At 42.2% G+C, this 21,438-nt stretch overlaps 1 protein-coding gene and 1 long non-coding RNA gene across 2 annotated transcripts; both read right to left on the reverse strand.

The window, feature by feature from the left end:
* Window positions 1–356: 356 nt before the first annotated feature.
* Window positions 357–5,350, reverse strand: LOC309437598. The gene is made up of 3 exons (XR_014183578.1): window positions 5,169–5,350; window positions 886–989; window positions 357–678 (listed from the first exon to the last, which is right to left on the reverse strand). It is a non-coding gene; the product is annotated as an uncharacterized lncRNA (long non-coding RNA).
* An 8,707-nt stretch (window positions 5,351–14,057) lies between these two features.
* SDHAF4 (succinate dehydrogenase complex assembly factor 4) lies at window positions 14,058–19,857 on the reverse strand. Its single transcript, XM_082047414.1, has 3 exons — window positions 19,724–19,857; window positions 17,004–17,156; window positions 14,058–14,324 (listed from the first exon to the last, which is right to left on the reverse strand). Exons 1-3 carry the CDS (start codon window positions 19,761–19,763, stop codon window positions 14,215–14,217), a joined length of 303 nt encoding a protein of 100 aa, XP_081903540.1. The 5' UTR covers window positions 19,764–19,857; the 3' UTR covers window positions 14,058–14,214.
* Window positions 19,858–21,438: the final 1,581 nt, after the last annotated feature.

The raw sequence follows: 21,438 nt of genomic DNA on the forward strand, positions 1-21,438 counted from the left end.
TTTTGATTGTTTTAAAATAGACTTGTATCTCTAGAAAGTTTATTGAATTTTCTCTTTTATGGCTTAATGATTTGCTGTTATGACAGACTTAATCAATCTGATGAGTCCATGTTCAACATTCTGGCAAATATAATCAGCCCTGGAGTGTTTTCTTACTCCCCAAAGGCACATTGTTTCTGTGTTTATTTCATTCTGATGTTTTGTCTGGAAACCATATTTCTTTTTCCTGAGGAAAAGTGTACTGTTCGGAGACATACATTGAAAGCCATGTGTTTAATTTACTGAATATGAAATGATCTTTTTATTTAAGAAGTGAAAGGAGAAGGTTATAGAACAGAAAGTCCAGCTAGGTAATGGGTCCAGAAGTTATAGAGAGAAAAAGCAAAAGATGACTCATATAAAAATCAGAGGGCAGATTTAAAGACAGTCTGTAATAATGAAAAAGACTGTTAGATACTCCAAAATAAGTCCTATGTCTCATTTCTAAAAATTATCTACACAATGTCCATTTGTTTGACTGCAAGATAAAGATCTACTTTCCATAACTCGTTTCTTGCTTCCGAATCTTCATTTTGTGTTCTTTAATGTCACTCGTCTGCCAGATTATTCTAGGGCCTTTGAAGTGCAGAAGGATGGTCTGTTTTCAGGCTTTACTCCCATGCAGAGTTCCAGTATACACTGCGAGTCTTTGGGGGAGGGATTTGTCTTCTGAAAAAGATGAAGCTTGTTATTGAGTACTATAAAATAATGAATGAAAAGGAAAGCAGATTCTAGGCTAATAAAAGAAAATAAAAGGTAGATGTAAAAGTGTATCTTATATGTGATATTGAGTCTACGAACAAGGATCATTATTTAACAAGCACTGCTTTTTAAAAATGTCAGTACCTGATTCTGTGAAGACAGGAGTAAGCACGTGGAGCAGTAGAACTGGCTGTTTCTGTTCGTCAGAAAGTGCAGCCCATCACATGGAGTGGTCTGTACCTTTCCTGCTGCAGGAGAGGCAAGAAAAACTTTCAGTTGTGCTGTAACATATGCTGCTTCATGCTAATAGCTTTAGTACATTCACAGAATTGTAGAATCACGGAATGGCTTGGGTTGGAAGGGACCTTAAAGGTCATCTAGTTCCACTGCCCCCACCATGGTTGTCCAAAGCCCCATCCAGTCTGTTCTTGAGCACTCCTGGGGATGGGGCATCCACAGCTTCTCTGGGCAGCCTGTTCCAGTGCTAGACCCCGCTTATGTTCTTAGATACTGCGCAGAATGGGCCTTTCTTAATTGGACCAGTTTCAGGCACGACTTAGAACATGCACATCATTAAGATAAGGTGTCCAGTGTAACACTTGAACACTTTGTGTGTCAGGATAATTTAGACTCGGAGCTCGATGTAAACGCTGATGTGTGAATGCAACACATTTAATAATAGTTTAGTGCTAGGCAGGACATAATTACTTGCTCTCTAAAGGATAATTTGTAATGAGCAGTGTTGTCCTTACAACTCTGATGATGTGAGATTATCTCTGAATCTTCAGTTTAAATGACACGCCCAAGGTCAACCATTATCTCTATGCATTCTTATTATCATATAGTCTGATAGGAATTGTCTTTAAATATCCACGTATAGAACATTCATGTCCATGGCAGTTCTTTCATTCCAGATAAGAGTTTTGGTATTCTCTTTATAATGAAGTGCAAGTGGTCAGCCTTAGCAGAAGGCTCTTAATAGTTGAATTAGCAATAGTTAAGATTAAAATAAAATGGTGGTGTACTTTTAAGTGATGTCAGTTAATTTATAATAAATTTATAGTTCTAGCAGATCTTACCTAACTACAGCAGTTCTTAAATTCTGATAATTATGCAGCTGTGTAAAATGTCATCCTTTAGATATGTTATTCAGTAGAAATCTTAACTGGAGTGCTGAAATGTACTTCTGAAAACCCTTCAGCTAACTCAGGGGAGACTTACGATGATAGTTTTGACTTTTAACCCATGGAAAAAAACGCAAAATTAAAAAGGATTAAAATTGCATCTGATGGAAAGGTGGTGTTGGACGGGTGTTTTCCTCTGCTATTTCCATGGGAGAAGGTGTTTTTTTGTTTGATTAGGCTTGGATGTTAATAAATATTTAGTTTCATTTCTAGTTGGGGGCTGTTTTCTGTGAAATCTCCCAGGATCAGCCATGGGTTTTTCTGTCTCCCTGATGATTCTGAAATCCCCTCTAAGTCAAAACACTGCAAGCAATTCACAGCTTCCTCTGGTTTCAGCTGAAGCTCCCTGCCTGCGCCACAGGTAACCGAAGAGCAAATTTCCGTGGGTGTCACAACAATACTGAAATTTCTCCAAGTCAGTGTTATACAAGTTCCTTATGCTCTCTGTGACTTTCTCTCTTTGCATTTCAATAGTTACAGACAAGGTTTCATGTCCTTCCAGTTGCAGTTTTCAGAGACATGACACATGAACTAAGCTCTTTAAGTGGCTCTCTAATTTCAGGGTGGTTTGCCTGACATTGATGGTGTAATTTAAAACTACAATTCTGAGCTTTTTCTTATTATTTCTTCTAGCACACATCTGCGTAACCTACTTGAATCATACAAAAGGAAAGAAAAAATAATTTCTTATGGCTGATTTTTTTTTTTTTTTTTACTGAAGATTTAACTTACTGGTAACAATTGTATTGAACCTCACATCTGCACCACACAACATTGCAAACAGGCGGATTTGTCAACACATGTAATGTGGGTTTTCTTGTTCTTTCTGGTGATGTGTCTGGTGGTTCTAGTCAGAGGTAGCATTTTAATCTGGATGAAATGGGTCTAGTTCAATACAGGCAGACCCACGTCTGGTTTTGGCCAAGTCATTCCACCTCCCAGGGTTTAGTTTCCCATCTATAAGATGAGGATCATGTGTTGGTCTCTTTTTAAAGTGACACCACATTTACAGAGGTGAAGTGCTGCTAAAGAACATTTTATTATCTAGTCCTGCATCCCTGGAGCTTGGATTAAGGTGAAGGTGTTTGCTTCGTGCTCATTTGTTCTTTCTGAAATATCTGCTTTGTATTTATTTTTAGAAGATGGCATGGATTTTGAGGTTCAAGAAAACATTGGCTTCCTGCACTTGAGAGCAGCTGTCTCACTTTGTTGACCCTTCACAGCATCAAGCTGTCTCAGATACAGGAGAGTTTCCAGCATGACTCATCCTGGAATTGCAGCTCCCAAAATATGCATCAGGGGAGCAGAACTGGAAGGTAAGCAGGTTTTCCCATTTCTGACCCCATTTCTGGCTAAGACTGAAATACCCAATGTGTCTTCGATTCCATATCTCTTAAGCTGAAGACCACAACTCCTAATGCACCTAAGTGATAAACCAGTTTGGGGGCATTAGATGCATATGTATTTCTAGATTACTTTGTGATAAATACTACAAGAGCCATCAGCATGAGGAACAGCAGATGACAGAAAAATGCTACTACTGCCTGATGAGGCACAGACAGTTCCCTGAGCTACAGCTAAATCCAGTTTGCAGCCAGCAACACATGTCATGATGTCTGAGAAGTTCTTGCCCCTCAGAAAATCAGGGTGAAGGCTGCAGCGCCTGCAGAGCTGGTCTCCAGCTGAGAGGTGCCCGCGTGTTGGGTACCAGTTGGGCATTAAAATGCACAGACTGGGGCTCTGCGTGCCCTGCTTTAGCTGTGGGGCTTGTATATGCAGAGGTGCAGCCTTCTGTTTTAATCCTAAAGTTACCATCTGTCACCTGTGGTCAGAACCAAAAGGTCATGTTTTCTGGGATGGAAAATCCCCTTGTTAGTAAACTAAAAATAGAGAACAAATTTTTTTTTTAAGTATTTTTACTTTTATTAGTACAAATGTGGATGAAGGGAAACAATTAAAAATCTATCAGATGAAATCTACATGGTTGGTAGAATTTGAAGCTTTGTTGTTAATGAATGATTGCTGTGAGGAGTCCTACTCTTTTCCTTTAAATTTTCAAAGAGAAATAACTTCCACAAATGTAAGTGCCTCTTACAAGGGGGCTTCTACCAAAGCACTGAGTGATACCTCTGTCAGATGAAGAATACTGGCCTAGCTGGATTTTGGGTATAGTTCCACCAGATACTATTCTTTCACAGTTTGGTGTGTCCCGTCAGCATACCTCTCTCAGGACCACAAAAAGTGTGCATTTGCTAAACAACTTCTCAGTACCAGAGATGAGACATCGGGCTTTTTACACCAGTCTTGATCTGCCTGTAACTTTTTCAGTTTTCAATATCATGTAAAGTGTTTTATAAACTAACTAAACTCCAGAAGAAACACTGCTGGCTGTAGTGTTACTGCCTAAAATATTTTCTTGTAACTTTTTTCTATCAAGTTTTGATGTATTATGAAATGGTTTCATGAAGTGCCGGCCTCCCACACAGGGATGAAATCTGCAAACATTTTTATATGAGATATATATATATATTTGAATACGGATATGCAAATTTATGTAGCTATTTATGTTATAGAAATGGTTACAATTTTCAATTGCAGCTCTGTGGGGGAGGCTGTTATTGAAATAATTTCCTTTCATGGACAGGAGCGACATCCACATTGTGTCTTGCCGGAGAAGACTAGAGAGGAGAACCGCATGTCCCATACTCAGCAGGAAATGCTGTGAGTCCGGACTACTGCCTGTGTGGCGGCCGAGAGCACCCAGGTAGCTGGGAGGACAACCTGGGCTTAGCCTGCATCTGCTTTGGAGAGGACAGTGTTGGGATGCTGCTGAGCAAGACTGTAGGTTATCTGCATCTCCGTGGGGGAGTGGGAAAGCACAGTGACTCCTACATTCTGCAGCTGCTTGGGTTTGCCCAGCTCATAGCCAAGGAACGGGGGGAGAGAGCTGAAAGCAGTGGGAGAGAGGTGCTAGGAAAGGATGGTGAATTTGGGATTGGATGCAGCATAGGGGATGTGTGAGAGGGGGCTGTGACATTCAGTGACATGCTAATTCAGACTGGATGTTTCTTCCTGCTCACAAGAAACTAAGCTGTGTGAGCTTCCCACAGCACTTGTTCGTGATGTGTGCCACCAGTGAGGCACTGCAGCGTGTTCTGCTGCTCGTGTGCCAAGTGAAAATAACCCCCGTGTGCCAATCAGTGCCAACAAATCACCAAGGTGTCAGTGGACGGTCTCCAGTACCTCCAACCCTTCCCAGAATCCATGGTATATCCACGCCTCTTGTCCTTGGTCTAGCAAAGCTGTGTATTCATGCTAAAACTGGCTCTGATAACACAACTTCTTTGGACACAGCCTAAATTAAAAACAAACAAACAAACAAGAAAAAGCGCCAACAACACAGTTTTAGCAAAAGTTTGTTGTGTGTCCAAGAAGAGTACAACATCCAGACCACACTGAAGTTCTATGAATACATATTGGACTGTTGAAAAGGGTTCTGTGGGCCACAAAGTAAAACTTAGGATGCTACTCCCAAATTAGGTTGTATGAGAATTTTCTACAGACCCAGCAGCCCAAAATGTTCAAAGGGTTTCTTGCTGCATTTCCCCATCCCCACTCATCATTTTTCCATACCTTTCCATTCCTCTCCCAGCAGTCTGCAGATGATGGAGCAAGATCCGTGTATTAATTTTCTCCCAAAGACCAGGAGCAATTGTTCTTTCCTCTGCTCAGGGATAACAAACCAATGTCATGTTTTCCAGTGGCACTGTGGTCTAAAATAGTGCCAGCACCATCGTTAATGCTGCTCTGCCATCATTCCCGTGTTGCAACACAATCTGAAAGGACATAACCCTTTTTTGTTCCCATAAACTGAAAGAAAAACACATGCACTGCTGTGACAGGGAAAATCCTGGGATTGTGTCAAAACAGAGACAGAAGAGCATAAGAAAGAGATAAGAATTGAAACTTTTATTGTGGTATAGAATGAATAAGTTCTCCATTTTCTTCTGATGACCAGACCTGAAAGGTATGTAGCACTGTAGGTCAGGACCATTCTTAGTGAGAGACTAGCGCTTACCTCCACCTGCCACCAATTCAGGGGCTCAGAACATTTCAGGCTAAAGGAGGGGCACATGGAGGGACCTGCTGAGGGACCCCCTTGGGCAGGTGGGGTTTTTCAGTGTCTGCTGGCGAAGGTCGGCCCATCCGCTGCTGCTCATGCACATGGAGCTCTGCGCTGCGCACATGGGGTGGGCAGCAGAGGGGCTCCCATAGCAACATTCAGTGAGTGGTTGTGACCCCTTCCTGGGCATCCACCCCTCCCTGCTCAGGTGCCCCTCTGCCGCAGCACAATTTTGCTGCCGCTGGTGGCAACAATCCAAACATTCTTCTCTTTAGCTCCAAAGTATATGAGGCTGAGGGCTAGAAAACAGCCAGATGAGGCATTTTAAGACACAAATATTGCCATATATAACAACTGGTTACTAATATGACACAGAGGGTTACCTCAGACAGGTGTAGTGAGACAGCACGCTACCGTAATTCTCCGGTCATCTCATTCTGCCCCCTTGATTTCAGTAATATGGGGAAATGAAATACTTTACCTTCCCTTGTGTCCCTGTACTGTTGTGCTTTCTGTCTTCCTGCAAAGCACCACAATCGCTGCACAAATCCTGCTTAGAGCATTCCACGTTTTCTCCTCACGCACGTTTGCGGAGCACAGCAGGCCTCTCCAATACGGCCAGTATTCTTATCCACTTTGCTACAAATGGTTTTACAGGAAGGACCATCTGGTCGTCAGCTGCCCAAATGCGCATTTGCCTGCCCTCCTGCACCTGTTCGGTGTGGAATGCAGGCTCTCCCTGCTGGGAGCTCCCCATCAGAGCCCTTCCTGAGCCAGCGGGTGAGAGGACGCAGCACATCCCCTGAGAGAGCAGAGGGTACAGACACGTCTTTGAGATCTCTGTTCTTACGGAGCAATAAATCCCAGCTTATCTTCAACATGGAGGTGACATAGGGAACCAGAAGGTTCGCACTATTCCAGGCATCTTCATCAGTGCTCAAATGGGAAGGTCAGGTCTGGTATGTGAGCTGATGTCGCGCACAGCAGGCACGTGCATCGCTCATGATGTCACCATGTTCTGGGAAGCTCATTTATCCAAAGCTCTTTGCCATTTAAGAGATGTTTCTATCCACAGTCATTCCCAGGTGAGCCAACGAGGTACCTGCAAGTCAGATCTGGATTTCTCTGTGCAAACTGAGCCATCAACCTGTAAAAATTGCCTCAGTGACCTGTTTTGGGACTGCCCCAACGTACCCGCATGTCTGTACTGGACAGGCAGGACCACAGCCACGTGCTCTCAAAAACGTTCAATACTGTAACTGCTAAGCCACCTTCACTGATGCCCAGTTAAGGAAGAAAGGCTTAAAATGAGTTTGGGTTTATGTTGAAAGATTTCAGGGAGACTGGTGCTACTTGTTGCAGGCATCTCTTTCTCTCTCTTCACATCCCTGACTACCTGCTAGAGCTACATTTTACTAGAATAATGAACCTGAATGTGAGAGTCAGATGCAAATTGGGGATGGAGGAGTTCCAGCCCATGGGGATTATCTTTTTGATTTGACTGTCAACAAGATCTTGACATACAATATACAAATTATCAAAAGATTTCCTTCAGAGAAAGGTGAGGGAGAAACATCTGCAATTTGTTATTAATTTTTGTGAAGTATCCTGTTACTATTCTAAAGGAACTAAGGGTACCTAGCACAAAATGGCTTCAAGGTCAGCAAAAATTAAGAGCAGAGTTAAACAGCATGCAGTTTAACATTGAAATAGCTGTAGCTGTCATTATCAGGCAGAAAAAAGTGACATGGCCATATACAGGGTGGATGAAGCAATATGCCTGCCAGACCAAACAGTTGCCTGTCACTATACTGCAGTCATAACTCAAGAAAAACATTTTAAAAAAAAAACCAAACCTGTCTAATGATCGCACATAGATACTGTAGAACTTGCAAGTGAAAGCCCTGGTGGGTGGGAAATAGGCTAAAAGCAGGATGTTCCCTGAGCTCAGCAACATTTGCCATTTGCTTGTGGATCTTCTAGGAGACGGTGAAATTTTCCCCAGCTAGAAACACACCATCCTTTGTTCTTTAACCCCTCACGAGGGAGTCACACGGATGAAGGGTTTGCTGAGCAAATATATGTATTTCTTTTCTGGCCAGACAGTTTAATCTTGGTATTGGCTCCCTCTCTTTCAGCAGCACACTGGATGAAGACAGCTTCATTGTTAGTTTGACGCACTTCACCCTTTCCTTATTAGGAAAATAAAACCTCACAGATTCCTAGGTTTTGAGATATTTGCTGTCAGCTGGGTATAAATATATCCAGCGATACACTCTTGGCTATATGATGCTTTAGGCATTTGTTTGGGAGGTGGATAGGCAGAAGAAATGTAAAGTTTTAGCCTCAGCCGCCTTCTCATTTTAAGGGAAGCAAGCTCCCATTTACGAGGTGCCCGGGATGTCCCTTTCCCTGAGCAGTGTTTTGGAAGGACATGGGCAGCAGAAGCCCTGTGGGTCCTGCTCCCTCACTGCAACCCTCCCTTGGAGAAGGAAGCGAGTAGCTCACACCTCAACACCCTCAGCTTCTCTGCTGTCACCACCACAACGCCGACACATTCAACTTTATCTGTCTAATGATATCACGCTTAAAGCAGCTGGTTAGGCAGCCTTTAAAGTTAATGGAGAAGACACACTTAAAACTTCCTCCCATTCACCATCTGTAATGAAGAATTCATCTCCATGTACTAAGACAGACTACTTTTCAGAGGCATCTCCCTCCGTTGCAACTGATTATGAAGCAAGCACAGATGGTTAGCTAAGTCACTTAATTTTAAAGCAGCAGATTAGGAGAGAGTCCCAGTGTAAGCAGTAGTTCAATATCTAGCTTCTAGAACTAACCTGACCACCAGTTAACTTCATAGCTCACCTGATTTTGCCAGAGACTAACATTTGAAAATTACAACTGTGTTGTGATGGCCAGGTATGTCAGCTTTATTTTAAATTAATTTGTTATGTAAGGACCTTAAAAATGGCAACATTAAAATATGTGATTTTTTACAGGCCTAAGACTAGACCTGACTGAGAGGCTTAATGCCTGGAAGATGCATGTCAAGTTCTTACTGCTGTAAGCTTTAATTGGCACTTCTTATGTTCTTCAAGGGAAAAAAAAATAAATCTGTTCTCACAGCAGAAAAATGCAGAGAGATGATGAATATTTCTGAAGAAAATATATATGGTCAAAGTTATTCATCAGCTTCATTTCCAGAGGACGGGAGGCCAATATCTGCACTGCCCCGCGGCTTTATAAGCCAGTAACTTCAGCCTATCCTGCAAGGGTGTCAAGAAGGGTTTCCAAGGTAATTAAGTTCTTGCAAGCTCTGTGGCTGGGAAGGAGGTGCAAATAATGCCACCGGGGGGAAAGATGGGCAGAAAGATGTCATGTCTCTTGCCTGGTGGAGATAATGTCAATCAACCAGGGAACATGGAGAAAGACACCAGATCTACAGGAGGTGTAAGATATACATAGGAAACAGGACTTCATTCTGCTCTTCACAGCACTTGTTTTAAACAGAGCTCTTTTCTCAGGATTTGCCCAAACCTAATCTTATAATTATGATTCAATTTCTACTGTGTCACCCTTTCTGCAGCAGAAGTCCTTGGGAAGATGACACATGGCTGCCACCTACCAGCAGTCCCCAAGATGCAAGAGGAGGGATGGCCACACCAACAGCAGAACGCGGACAGCACATCTCAGCTGGTGTGACACGAAACACCAACCACCAGCAGCGAAACAAAGGTATTTTCATATTGCATGTTAGAAAAGCATGAAAGCGACCACAATTTTTTATGTTTTTTGATCACCATTGCCACACAGAAAGACATCTCGAATCATTTCCTTATCCTTTGACATGCTTGATGCTATGTTAGAGACCGATGAATGATTAGAAAACCCACAGAACTTCCAAATTCTCGTGTCTTAAAAATAAAGACACAGCTTTGCTATTTTTCTGACACTTTAGAACAAGGTGTTGTGGTCTTTTTAAAGTAACAAAACCAAAATAAGTGTCGTAAACAGACATGTAAGATGTCTGTCACTACAGACCACTGGAATTTGTGATCATTTATTGCAGTGAACTGAAAAAGTAGTGAAGTTTTATACCAGCATTCTGTGGTCTTTCACAAACATCTGCTACCATAAAGGGTAATTTTATTCTGATTCTACCACCTTGTATTTTAACTAAGTAAAATCAACACTGAAATACGTACTTTTCAAACACGGCAATATATAGCAAACATTTTCTTTAACTGTAGAGTACAACTTCATATATTTTGTAATAAAAGTAATTACAGAGCAACTCCTTCAAACAATAACAGCTTCATAATGGTAATAGTGTACCAAAGGTGTCTATGCAAACTAGCAGAAACAAGTTTAAAAAAGAAAATCTACTGGAGAAACACAACATGCAGCTTTTTAGCCAAGAAACTAGTACTAAAAGAATTTGCACACACAGCCAGAACAATTCTCCTTTGTCTCTCAGAAATTTAACAGAAAATGGATACAACCCCTGCTGTTTTACACTGTCATACTAACAAGAATAGCTACAAAAATAGATTCAATCAGTATTTATGATAAAAACATACCTGTGGCTAATCTAATGGCTGATACCACAAGTCTGCTTCACCCTAATGCTGTATCCCAGTGGATTGCCAATATTAATCATCTGGGAAGAGCAGGAAGACACCACTGAGAAAGTGCTGATGTGCTGCTTTCCTCACTGCACACACTGCAAGAAAATGAACCAGAAAAGATCGTTTATGCCCCACAGTATCATCTTATTGGTTGTTGCATTCAAACCACATTTTGTTTTGACAAATACCACAAGTGATTTTGCAGCACTGCAGGACATTATTTTGAACTTAGCGGTACCCAAGCCCAGGACTTCTCTTTTTGGTAAAGGCCGGTTTGCGAGACAACGCAGAAAGGCCCCTTGGCATTCACCCAGTGGCCACCATGTGTTATCAGAGCCATGAAGATGATCAAGGGAGTGGAGCATCTCCTGTATGACGAAAGGCTGAGGGAGCTGGGTCTCTTTAGTTTGGAGAAGACTGAGGGGTGACCTCATTAATGTTGATTAATATGTAAAGGGTGAGTGTCACGAGGATGGAGCCAGGCTCTTCTCGGTGACAACCAGTGATAGGACAAGGGGCAGTGGGTACAAACTGGAACACAAAAGGTTCCACTTAAATATGACAAGAAACTACTTCACAGTGAGGGTGACAGAACACTGGAACAGGCTGCCCAGGGAGGTTGTGGAGTCTCCTTCTCTGGAGACATTCAAAGCCCACCTGGACACCTTCCTGTGTAACCTCATCTAGGTGTTCCTGCTCCGGTGGGGGAATTGGACTAGATGAACTTTCAAGTTCCCTTCCAATCCCTATCATTCTGTGATTCTGTGTGATTCTGTGATCTTGCCCAAACTTTCAGTTTTCTGATCTCTTACTGGCACATTCCCTAACAAAATTAAGCAAATACTTGGTGGCTACTGGCACTGGCCTGGGATGTGGTAAAAAGGGCCTGAAGCTCCTCCAGACTGAAGGGGAACCCTCCATTTCCCCAGTGCCAACTCCTTGGCAGCTGTTTACAACACTAGTTAGCAGGAGCCTTTTTATTTTTTGAAAGCAAGCAAACCCCTGCCTTTGTGAGGCACTTGGTCTTGTGGGTACAGCCAGCACCCTCAGAAGCAGCTTCCAAACTCAGGTGTTCCACGGATGCAGACAGCGAGTGCCTAGAACTCTCCCGAGCTCCAGCAAAGACAACTGCCTGGGGCTCCAACAGAGGCACCATCGCCCACCTGAGAGCAGCCCCTGACCACAAAGCAGGGGAGATGGAAGATAATGAACTGAAACATAAAGAAAACCATGGAAAAGTGAGACCAGTTCTTTATATGCTAAATCAACAAGGCACAGTTCTGCAGGCAGGGAGGGAGGACTGCAGCTGCCATCCGCTGAAGTGCCAATTAAGAGTTGAAAATCAGGAGTACCAAGCAATGGAACCCCGTAAACATTCATGGAGCGTGTGCTGGGAAGGGTAAAACCTGGTAAGAGAAGATAATTAACTCATGCAACAATCCATGGATGAGAATAAGGTTTAGAATTCAAAAATAAAATAACTGCGGTGGTGTTACTACCTCTTTGCTAATTAAGATGTTAAGCCTATTAATAATGATGCAAAAAAGGCAGAAGTTTCCAATTAAAATTTCTGCTTCCTATTTGAAAAGGTGGTGTATTGTGTGATGAAGTATTTCCCAACCCACTAGCAACTAAAGAGGCAAAGCTTTACTGGAAATAAGTATTTTAATAAACAGTATATATTAAAGATAGCTGACCCAGCATATCTTTAGGTAATGGAAAATGTCAACATATTTTGGGAAAACATAGCCGTCACACTACACAAGGGCAGCTAGAATGAATCAGGTATGAAAAATAACCAATTTTCCAATATCCAAAACATGCTGCAGAATTCAAGTTTGTAGATTAAAGGTTCAAAATATAACTACCACTAGTCAACAGATTTTATGAAAAACATGCTTTAGTAAACCTCATTTTGATAAACCTAGTGGAACAGACTTAATACCTTTGTAGAGCATTGCAGCACTGAGTCAAATACCTTAACTTCCAACTAGCATGATACTACATCAATAAAATACACACTGGGTATGCAAACAGGCAGATTTCAATGAGGAGCTTCCCCACTGGCTGCAAGTCCTGCGAGTTTTAGGGAGGTTATTTACAATAAGACTGAGACACTTAAATGCTCTGATAAATTAATGCAAAAGGCAGAGCTGGGCAAAACCCTGAATTCTTACACAGAGCCAGAGTAATGCAAACCAACAGAAATTGTGAGGTAAAGCTGACTTGCACTCAGGTACGGCATGCTTTTGCTTAGCAAAGGGCAAAAATATCCATATAGGAAAAAGAAATGCAGGGCATAAAATGGGAGACTGTCCTGGGCTCTCCGATGAACTTCTATTCAGTTTTAATGCCCACTGTGGTGCTGTGGCAAAAGCAGCTAATAGGAACTGTGAATATGTAAGCTGCAGCAAGTAGAATATAAGATAAGATGCTGAAAAATCAGCAAACCACCAGGAAGGAAACACAAAGGGATGAAGAAAACATTTACAGCTGAAGACTAGAGAAGATCCATTTGTTTGAGCTATCAAAAAGAACTTGCACAGAAATAGAGCACATGTTCACACATTTTAATGATGACAGCTTATTCTTATTAGTAAGTACCCACACAAGTGGTAGATTTACACTGTACTACAGTATTTACAACTAGGCAATTTCTTGAATGAAGAACTGAGCTCAGTCTCACTGAAAGATATTTAGTGCAATGACACATAACCTTGTTTCAAGACCTGCAATATTCGATCATCTAATGCAACTAGTGACCTTTGACCGTAAGGTATGAGATAGTAGTTATTTTTCCTCGAGCAGCATTTAGCCAGCTTTCAAACAGACATCTCTATTTATCCAGGCAAAGTTAATGCAAATAACACAGAATAAGCTAGGTTATAAAGAACAGTACTCCAGAACTGCATATCGAGCACCCCTATGCTATTTGCAATCACAACCTGTCCCTCCTGGAATTAAGGCTCCATTTCCATTATGCCATTTCCAGCCTGTCCATCTGAGATAGGATAAACCAGAGTTTCTGTCCCCTCTGCACACACAGGAAAGAAACTCCAGCTCACTCTAACAGGAGCAGATGGGATGGTTCTTGATTAAGGGGCTTCTACCAACGAACCACTGTGCTAAATGTGAACATCAGCTCTGCGCTGATCCCCCCGGAGATGGCTGTACTTCTGATGACCATTATCTACGTTCATGAACTGCAAAGCTCTTTTAAGACACTACATAAATGTTTACATGAAGAAACCCAAGCCCTTATACATCTCAGTAAGATCCAGACTACCAATTTCACATTACTGCACTTGCATTTATACTTGCATACTGTAAATAGCATTAAAGATCAGGTGTACAGTGAGCAAATAACAGTTCCAAAAATTGAGTTGCAGCATCATGTTTATTTACATAATGTGTCAGAAAACTATTCACAGGCATGACAGAAACAAGCTTCACAACAAATCTAGGTGAGATTTTTCTGTACATTATATTTTTCAACAACTAGAAATATTTTATTAGCAATAATTACATTTATACATTAAAAATCTATACAACGTCCTTTTCTTTCCCAATCTCCATAACGTGTAGGTTCAGGGCCTTTGGGTCCACCCCTCTCTTTTGTAGTAGGATTGATTCCATCAGGGAATTCTAAAATGACAGGAAAAGTTCATTAAGATGCCTATAATGTTTGTTGACAAATACAAAGATGTCACCATCTACAATGTTTGCCTCTTAGGTTAATTTTCAAATACAAAATCAATTCTCTTGTTTTTAAAGGCAACTTTGAGTTAAACATTTCCCAGAAACATAAATCAGTAGTTTAAGAGAGTTTTTGACTACAGTTAGGAATACATTATCATATTCAGTTATGCAAAAGGGAAAGCAACTTCATATCCAAAAGCACTAAAGCACCACAATTTCTTGTTAACTCGCAGTGAGAACCTGCCTCACTCAAGTATGCTGTAAACATGTTCACTACACCACCAGGTCACTTTCTGTGTTTGTTTAGGTCTCTAAGCACTTGGGTTTTAATTTTAGCTTTAGTTTTAAAATTTTAGCCAAGATTTTAGATTTATTCTTGTATTTGAAACACCGTGTTTTCATTGATGCTGGTACGTTTTTCAAGAAATAGCATGTTGATGTTTATCAACACCAGACTAGATACCTCAGTCACAGGAGGTACTAGAACATCCTAAAAAGCTAAGTTAGACTTTTCACCTTCCGCAACTTAACCTAAGCGTGCTAAGTCACTGTGATGCCCTTTTACAAGATGGAGACTCTTCCTAAGGGAAGTATGAATGCGACTTTCCAATCTCTCTTATGAGTGACATGCTAAGCTTACACATTAGCAGTGCTGCTTCTGTTCCAAGCCCCCTACTAGCTTATGCCACCTACTCGAACACCATATACCTTTCTGCACCTCACAGTCCTTATTCTACTCCGTGCTCTCTTACTCAGGACCCTCTCTTAGGCAGAATAACTCAGGCCACCCATGCTGCACTGTGACCATCCCACTAGGCATCGCCAGGCCAGGGAAGCACTTTTGGGCACAGCACCATCCTAGGCTGAGTGTTTTCTCACCCTGCACTAGACTGTGGGGCTCTCTGAAGCTCTCTGTACCCCACACATTCCTTTGCCATGCTGATTCTCCACAGCCTCCCATAAATACACATAACTCGGGGCTCCCTCAGTCATATCCGTAACTCAGCCCTGGTGGGCAAGACAAGTAATGAGCAGCAACATTGAAAATGAGAAAAGACAACAAACAGAAATGCTGGAGTGCAGAGAAAAAGGAGGACAGTGATGAAGGGAGACTCATGTAGCTACAGGCTGTACAGAAGGACATATTGGGATGCCCGTTTAAAAATTCATGCAGTCCAGGATAGGAAATGTCAGTATTTGAAAACCTCTGGCAGTACATGGGAGTGCAAATGCATCTAATACTATTTTGTAGATACCTTCCCAATATCCAAGCAGTACCGATGTGCTGACAGCGGATGCAGAAGCTCAAAAGCTTTCTCCATGACAGCTACACAGCAGTGGGAATTCAAAGGCCAGCTTAAACTCTTATGTTTTTTTCCTAATAACCATCAAAGACACAATGGGCACCTGGCATTCTAACAAACTATTGCTGGTGTTACATGTAAAAAAATACAGGTACAATTCAATTTAAAGCAAAAAGAAACCTTGAGTCCTGTTCTAAACATGGAACATCTCAGGAAAATACAAGAATTATGCATTTGTTTTAAATGGAGTAGTGATGGCATTTATTTTCTTGGGAATAAAAGGACAAGAATTAAATAGCTGCTTACACAGTAACTCCGAGTCAGTTCCCAAGTGAACTGCAATCTGAAATTGCTTGCAGCCATTTCGGTGATGATACTGTAGTTTTTCAGTGATCTGGATATTCATAGTAATCTACTGATATATTAAAAAAAGCTTGTCCTACAGACCTCGAAATAGATAAACATGGGTTATCTCTCCTGGTAAACAGCAGCAGAACATCACACCATGATGAATAAGATAAAGCACAACTACCACTTTTAGTTAGGGAAGACAGCTAATTAAAAAGGAGAAAGAAAGAGACTGTGTCTTTTTCCTGTCTGATAAAAATGTGTATGTTTCTAGTGACTTCAGCAGTGATTTATCTGCACCCCAATCTTGTCAGGTTCTCTAAATGTAGCCCCACTAAGGTCATTGCAACACAACAAAATTAGCAGCTCATTAGGTCTCCCCTGACCCCACTGAGCAGCTCAGTAAACTCAGTATCTCTTGTTGCCTTTCAAAACGCTGCCTATAAAGCTTAGGGGAAAGACTGACCATGAAACTCAGCATGAATCAGAAATCTTTTGTGGACTAAAACAGGTTTTTGGGATCATAAAAAGTAGCTGGTGCCCTCATGAGTTCACCACCATGATTCATAGCTGTACTGTAACAGACCAGCTACATTTCTCAGAATCATGGAAGAGTTTATGGTGGAAGGCACCTTTGGTTGACATCTGGCCCCAACCCTGCTCAAAGCAAGGCTGATGTTAGGTCAGGACATCCAGTCAAACCTGAGTATCTCCAGGAGAAGGGGGATCACATTCTCTGGGTGACTCGTCACAATGTTTGCCCACCCTTGTTTTAAAGCTTTTTTTCCCTCATACATAATCTGCTTCAACCTGTGCCCACTGCCCTGCCTCTGTTTTTTTCCAAACCATTAAGCTAAAATAGCTATTCTGAAGAGTGCTGAATGCCAACCCCTCTTCCTAAACTGACATCGGCACTGCATCACAGGGTCTTGCCTTTAAAACATGGCTTTTGATTTTGTAAACCATGACTTACTTTCCAGGGGTTCCCTCTCCATACTGGACTCCTCTGGTTCATCAAATCGACCTAGTGGTAACTTCGGTTTCTTAAGTGGCTGCTTAGCAGGTTCAGATCTTCCTCCTGTCTTAGAGCTGGTGCTTCTCAGAGAGCTGCAAAGCAGCAATGACTCTATCAAACAAACAGACACGTGGCATAAATGTTTGAGTTTAATACCAAGTAGCTCTATGGCTGTTCAGAACACCTCTGAAAAACCCTCACTTCAGAAACTATGGAGTGGAGGGCAGGAAAATAAACTCCAAATATTAGTTTAACATTCAACTCACGAACACCTAAGAAATCAGCATAGATAATTATTTTTGGCCCTAGAAACATATGCAGGCAAAACTGTGTTAGTTGTATAACTCAGTTCACATCAACAGTGTATTTTAAACTGCCTTAACTTATCTTCACTGTTATCTTCTTGTATTTTAGACTCTAAGTAGTAATTAGCTAGCACAGAGCAGTACATTCTGTTTTCCTGGAGAAGTCCTAACCTCCCCCAAGAAGCCTGCTGATTTCCAGGTCTTGGCTCATTTCCAACAGCTTTTCAGTCAGAAAAAGCTTCTGCTTTCCCAAAGGAAAGTTTAAAAAAAATAAAATGTTGTTCCCTTAGTAACAGGTTTTCCAGAATGTTGATACAGAATAGTTGGGCTTCCCTTATGACAGCAAAATAATTCAGCTGGTAGTCAAGAACAGGACAAAATTTGAACACATTTAAGTTCAATTATATAACTGCATACAAATGCTTTAATTAGAAGTGTAAACTTTTTTCTTTTGAAGTCCTACTAACATCTTTTTAACATAAATGTAAAAGAAAGCCTATTAATAGCCATATCTGAAGTTCTTTCAAGTAGTATAAAACCACAGGTGTATATATATCTTAAGTCAAATAATTCAAGAGTCATAAGTCAAAAATTACTTATGAAAATCTCTCAAAACGACTGATATTTCTGTGTTTGGTTAAAAAAACAAATGTCCACAGCAAGCATAAAATACCCTCTAAAAATACTCTAGCTATGGATACGGGCTTAAAGCAGCTCTGACTTTTCTCAAGCAGGAAGACACAAACAGAAATCCTCCCTTCACCAACCTGGGAGCAAAGCACTTGAAAAAACTAATATTCTACCTTGCTGAAGAGATCATATCGGAAAACCTTCCCAAGCAGTGTGGATTTGGCTCACCTACATGTACACCAACCAACAATCCACCTGTATTCCCAGAATCAACATATTCATTCACCCTAAAATACCGCAAACTTAACATTACACCCTACAGTCACATAAACTATTACGCCTGCCAACTGTTGCCAGTGCCCCAAAGGAATGTTGTGTTTTTTTTTTTTTTTGCTTTAAGCATGACATAATGGGTCTATGAACAGTGAAGAATCTAATCCTTCTGCATAGATTGGATCTTTCTACTCCTGCCAAGCATCTTGTCACTCTTCAGCAAGCTGAAAGAGAAGCTAGCTAGAAAATTAAATTAAAGCTGATATTCTAGTCCATGTTCAAATAAAAGTCCGATTAAGCTACTGATAGAAATTGGTTGTCTTAGTCAGCAGAGAAGAGGCAAAATCCATTTTCCTATTTGCAATACTTGATATTGTTGATCAAAATACATTCTTCTTGACACTGAGGTGACAAAAGTTGAACATTAAGTACCTCTGAAAAAAATAAGATGAACAATCAACTTTACCAGTAAACCACATTCTACTAACTGATCTTTGACTCCTTCATCCTTTATGGGCAGTCACAAAGCCATCTGATTTATTAATTATATAGCTGCATTTGAAAATAAGTTGAAAATCCCCGGTTGCTGCACACCCAACATCTGCTTTTTGAAGTGGCCCACAGAGCATGACTTATCATAACAAAGCCATTCTTGCAGTGAGAGCTGCACGGTCACTGGGATATGTGGGGGACAGGGGCATCAGCCAAATCTCACCATGGCCAAACAGAGCCTAGAAGGGGCCACAAACACCTAACAACATTTTTCCCAGCTCTCCCATTAACATATGTGCTATCGGTCTGTTTCAGGAACATTGTACCAATAGGATCACAGAAATCTCAACTTTTGAAGGGAGCAGCCTGACCTGCAGCCCTACAGAACAGATTAAGAACAGACACTGTAAACTACTTCATTTGTTCTCTTAAGTTTCTCCATGAGCAAATCACCTGAATTTCCTCATAAAGGACAGGGAGCAACAACTTTCAAGGCCACAGCAAGTTCCCTCAAGCTATTCTAGAAATATAAAACCATACCTTAATATTTTACCGCCGTTTAAAAAGTGACAGCAAGATTAGGGAAAAAAACCCTCCAGAACGGATAGTGAGGCCTGACAGCAGTAAGTTTGCAATATAAGGGAGCATATTAATATCTAGAGGGGAAAAAAAATGCAGAAAACCTGTAGAGAAAGCGGGGGAGGGGCAAAATCAGTAGCAGCGCATGACCTCTCAGCGCCGCGGCCGGCGGGAGGGGCGGCGGTCACAGAGCGAGTCGCACCGCGGTCACAGCGCGGGTGGCGCCGCACGGCCCCCGCCCACCGCCATCTTGGGCGCCCGTCAGCAACCCCGGCGCCGACAGTCCCGGCCGGTAACCGCCCCTCTCTCCCAGCTCCCCTGCGTGAGGAAGACGCGGAGAGGCCGAGGAGCCCCTCGGCGGCAAAGCCGGGCCTCTCCCGCCCTCCGCCCGCCTCTTACTCGCTGCCCCCGGCGCGCCGCGCAGCAGCCGCAGAGCCATGGCCGCGCCGAGCCGGCACTCATGAAGGCTGCGGCGCAGGCGTCCGCGCAGGCGCAAAGGGCGACAGCGCCCGGCCTGGGGCGGGGCCGCCCGCCCGAGCGGGGGCGGCGGGAAACGCGGTTCCAGTCAGCGCGGCGGCCTTGTGCAGCGCAGCTCCCACCGGCCTCAGAAACAAGCCCGTTCCTCCCTTGCCGCTGTCTCTCTCCGAGAGACGGAGGTGAACGGCGCCTTGGGAGCCGAGTTCTCGCTGGAGGCACCACCGGTCTGCTGGAGCGGCTCGAGAGATGAGCTGCCCCTCCTGCCCCTGCCTAAAGCTGCAGCATTTCGTTTCTGCCACGCGATGAAGTTTGCCAGTGAAATAACTAATTTCATCCCCTCCCCCAAATGTGTACTGCAGCCCCACTAATGTGTTTTTTCCTTCTTAGAAAAAACAAAACAAACAAACAAAAAAAAAAACACAACCCACAAAAACCACGAAGGCTATGAGGCTATTTACGGCAAAGAACTGAGGCAGCTGCTACAGCGATGCACAGACCCAGAGCGTCCCTAGCCACTGAAGGCAGCATAACTTCAAAGTTACCAGAATGTTACTTCAACATAATAATTAATGTTTTAATTTAACACTAAACTTTATGTTTCTCGGTCCTGTACTGCAGCCGGTGCCTCTTCTGCACTAGAACAGGCATTATTCACCATCCCAGGGAGAAGGGCGGAAGAAATGCAGCAACTAAACCCAAGTGCTGCACCAGAGGACTTCAGACAGCACTTTCCAGTTTCCCAGTGCGCCCAGCAAAAGTGCTTTTAATACTCCCAGTATAAACCTAACCCTGGTAGAAGTAACACCTGTGCTCATGGGGTGGAGCTCCAGTTAATGCTTGGAATATGGCAATGTTTGCTTTTTGTCACTCTCCAAACATCTCAGGTTATCTACTTCTTCCATAAAACAGGATTCAAACTACTCTGTCCACAGACACTAAACTGCAGAACATGACTTTCACTCAGTCATTCTGGGAGATCAGCGTCTAAACCAGCATTTTGTGTTCACACCTGGAAGAGGTTAAGCAAGTAAATCTCCTTGGTAAATTAACAGCAGCAACGCTCCATTGAGTTTATTGCACTACATCTGGCAATGCCTACACACTGAAAGTGATTAAATTTAACTGACTACCTTATGTGTGACATTTTCTCAATAAGCATTTTATAACATAATTAATTGGACAGTAGAGACCAAAAATAATGGGACACTCTTTTTTCTTTATTCTAACACGAAGATGCTGGGCCACTGGATCTGAGAGACTGAAAATGAATATTGATGGCTCATGCAGAAAAAAAAAAATGCTCTTCTGTCCAAAAGCAGCAAGAAAAAACCCCAAACAAACAAAACAACCCAAAGAGACCTATGCCAAGTTCAAGAACTTACCACGCATATGCTCAAAACAGCAAAAGCCACCATGAAATCCTTACCTTAAAAACACTCATACCAAGGTGAGTGCAGGTACCAAGTAAGAGTAAGTTCTGTTCCTTAACAGCTTAACACAATCCATGAAAAATCATGCTTATGTGCAATCTCGAATGGTAAGGAGTAAATAGCAATGTAAGATCAATTAGGAACTGTTATTCTACCTAAAACCAAGCTGCAGTCTTCAAAACATTTATTTATTCTTCATTGTATTGC

This window comes from Streptopelia decaocto, assembly GCF_964273445.1.
Source record: "Streptopelia decaocto genome assembly, chromosome: 3".
Classification (NCBI taxonomy): domain Eukaryota; kingdom Metazoa; phylum Chordata; class Aves; order Columbiformes; family Columbidae; genus Streptopelia; species Streptopelia decaocto.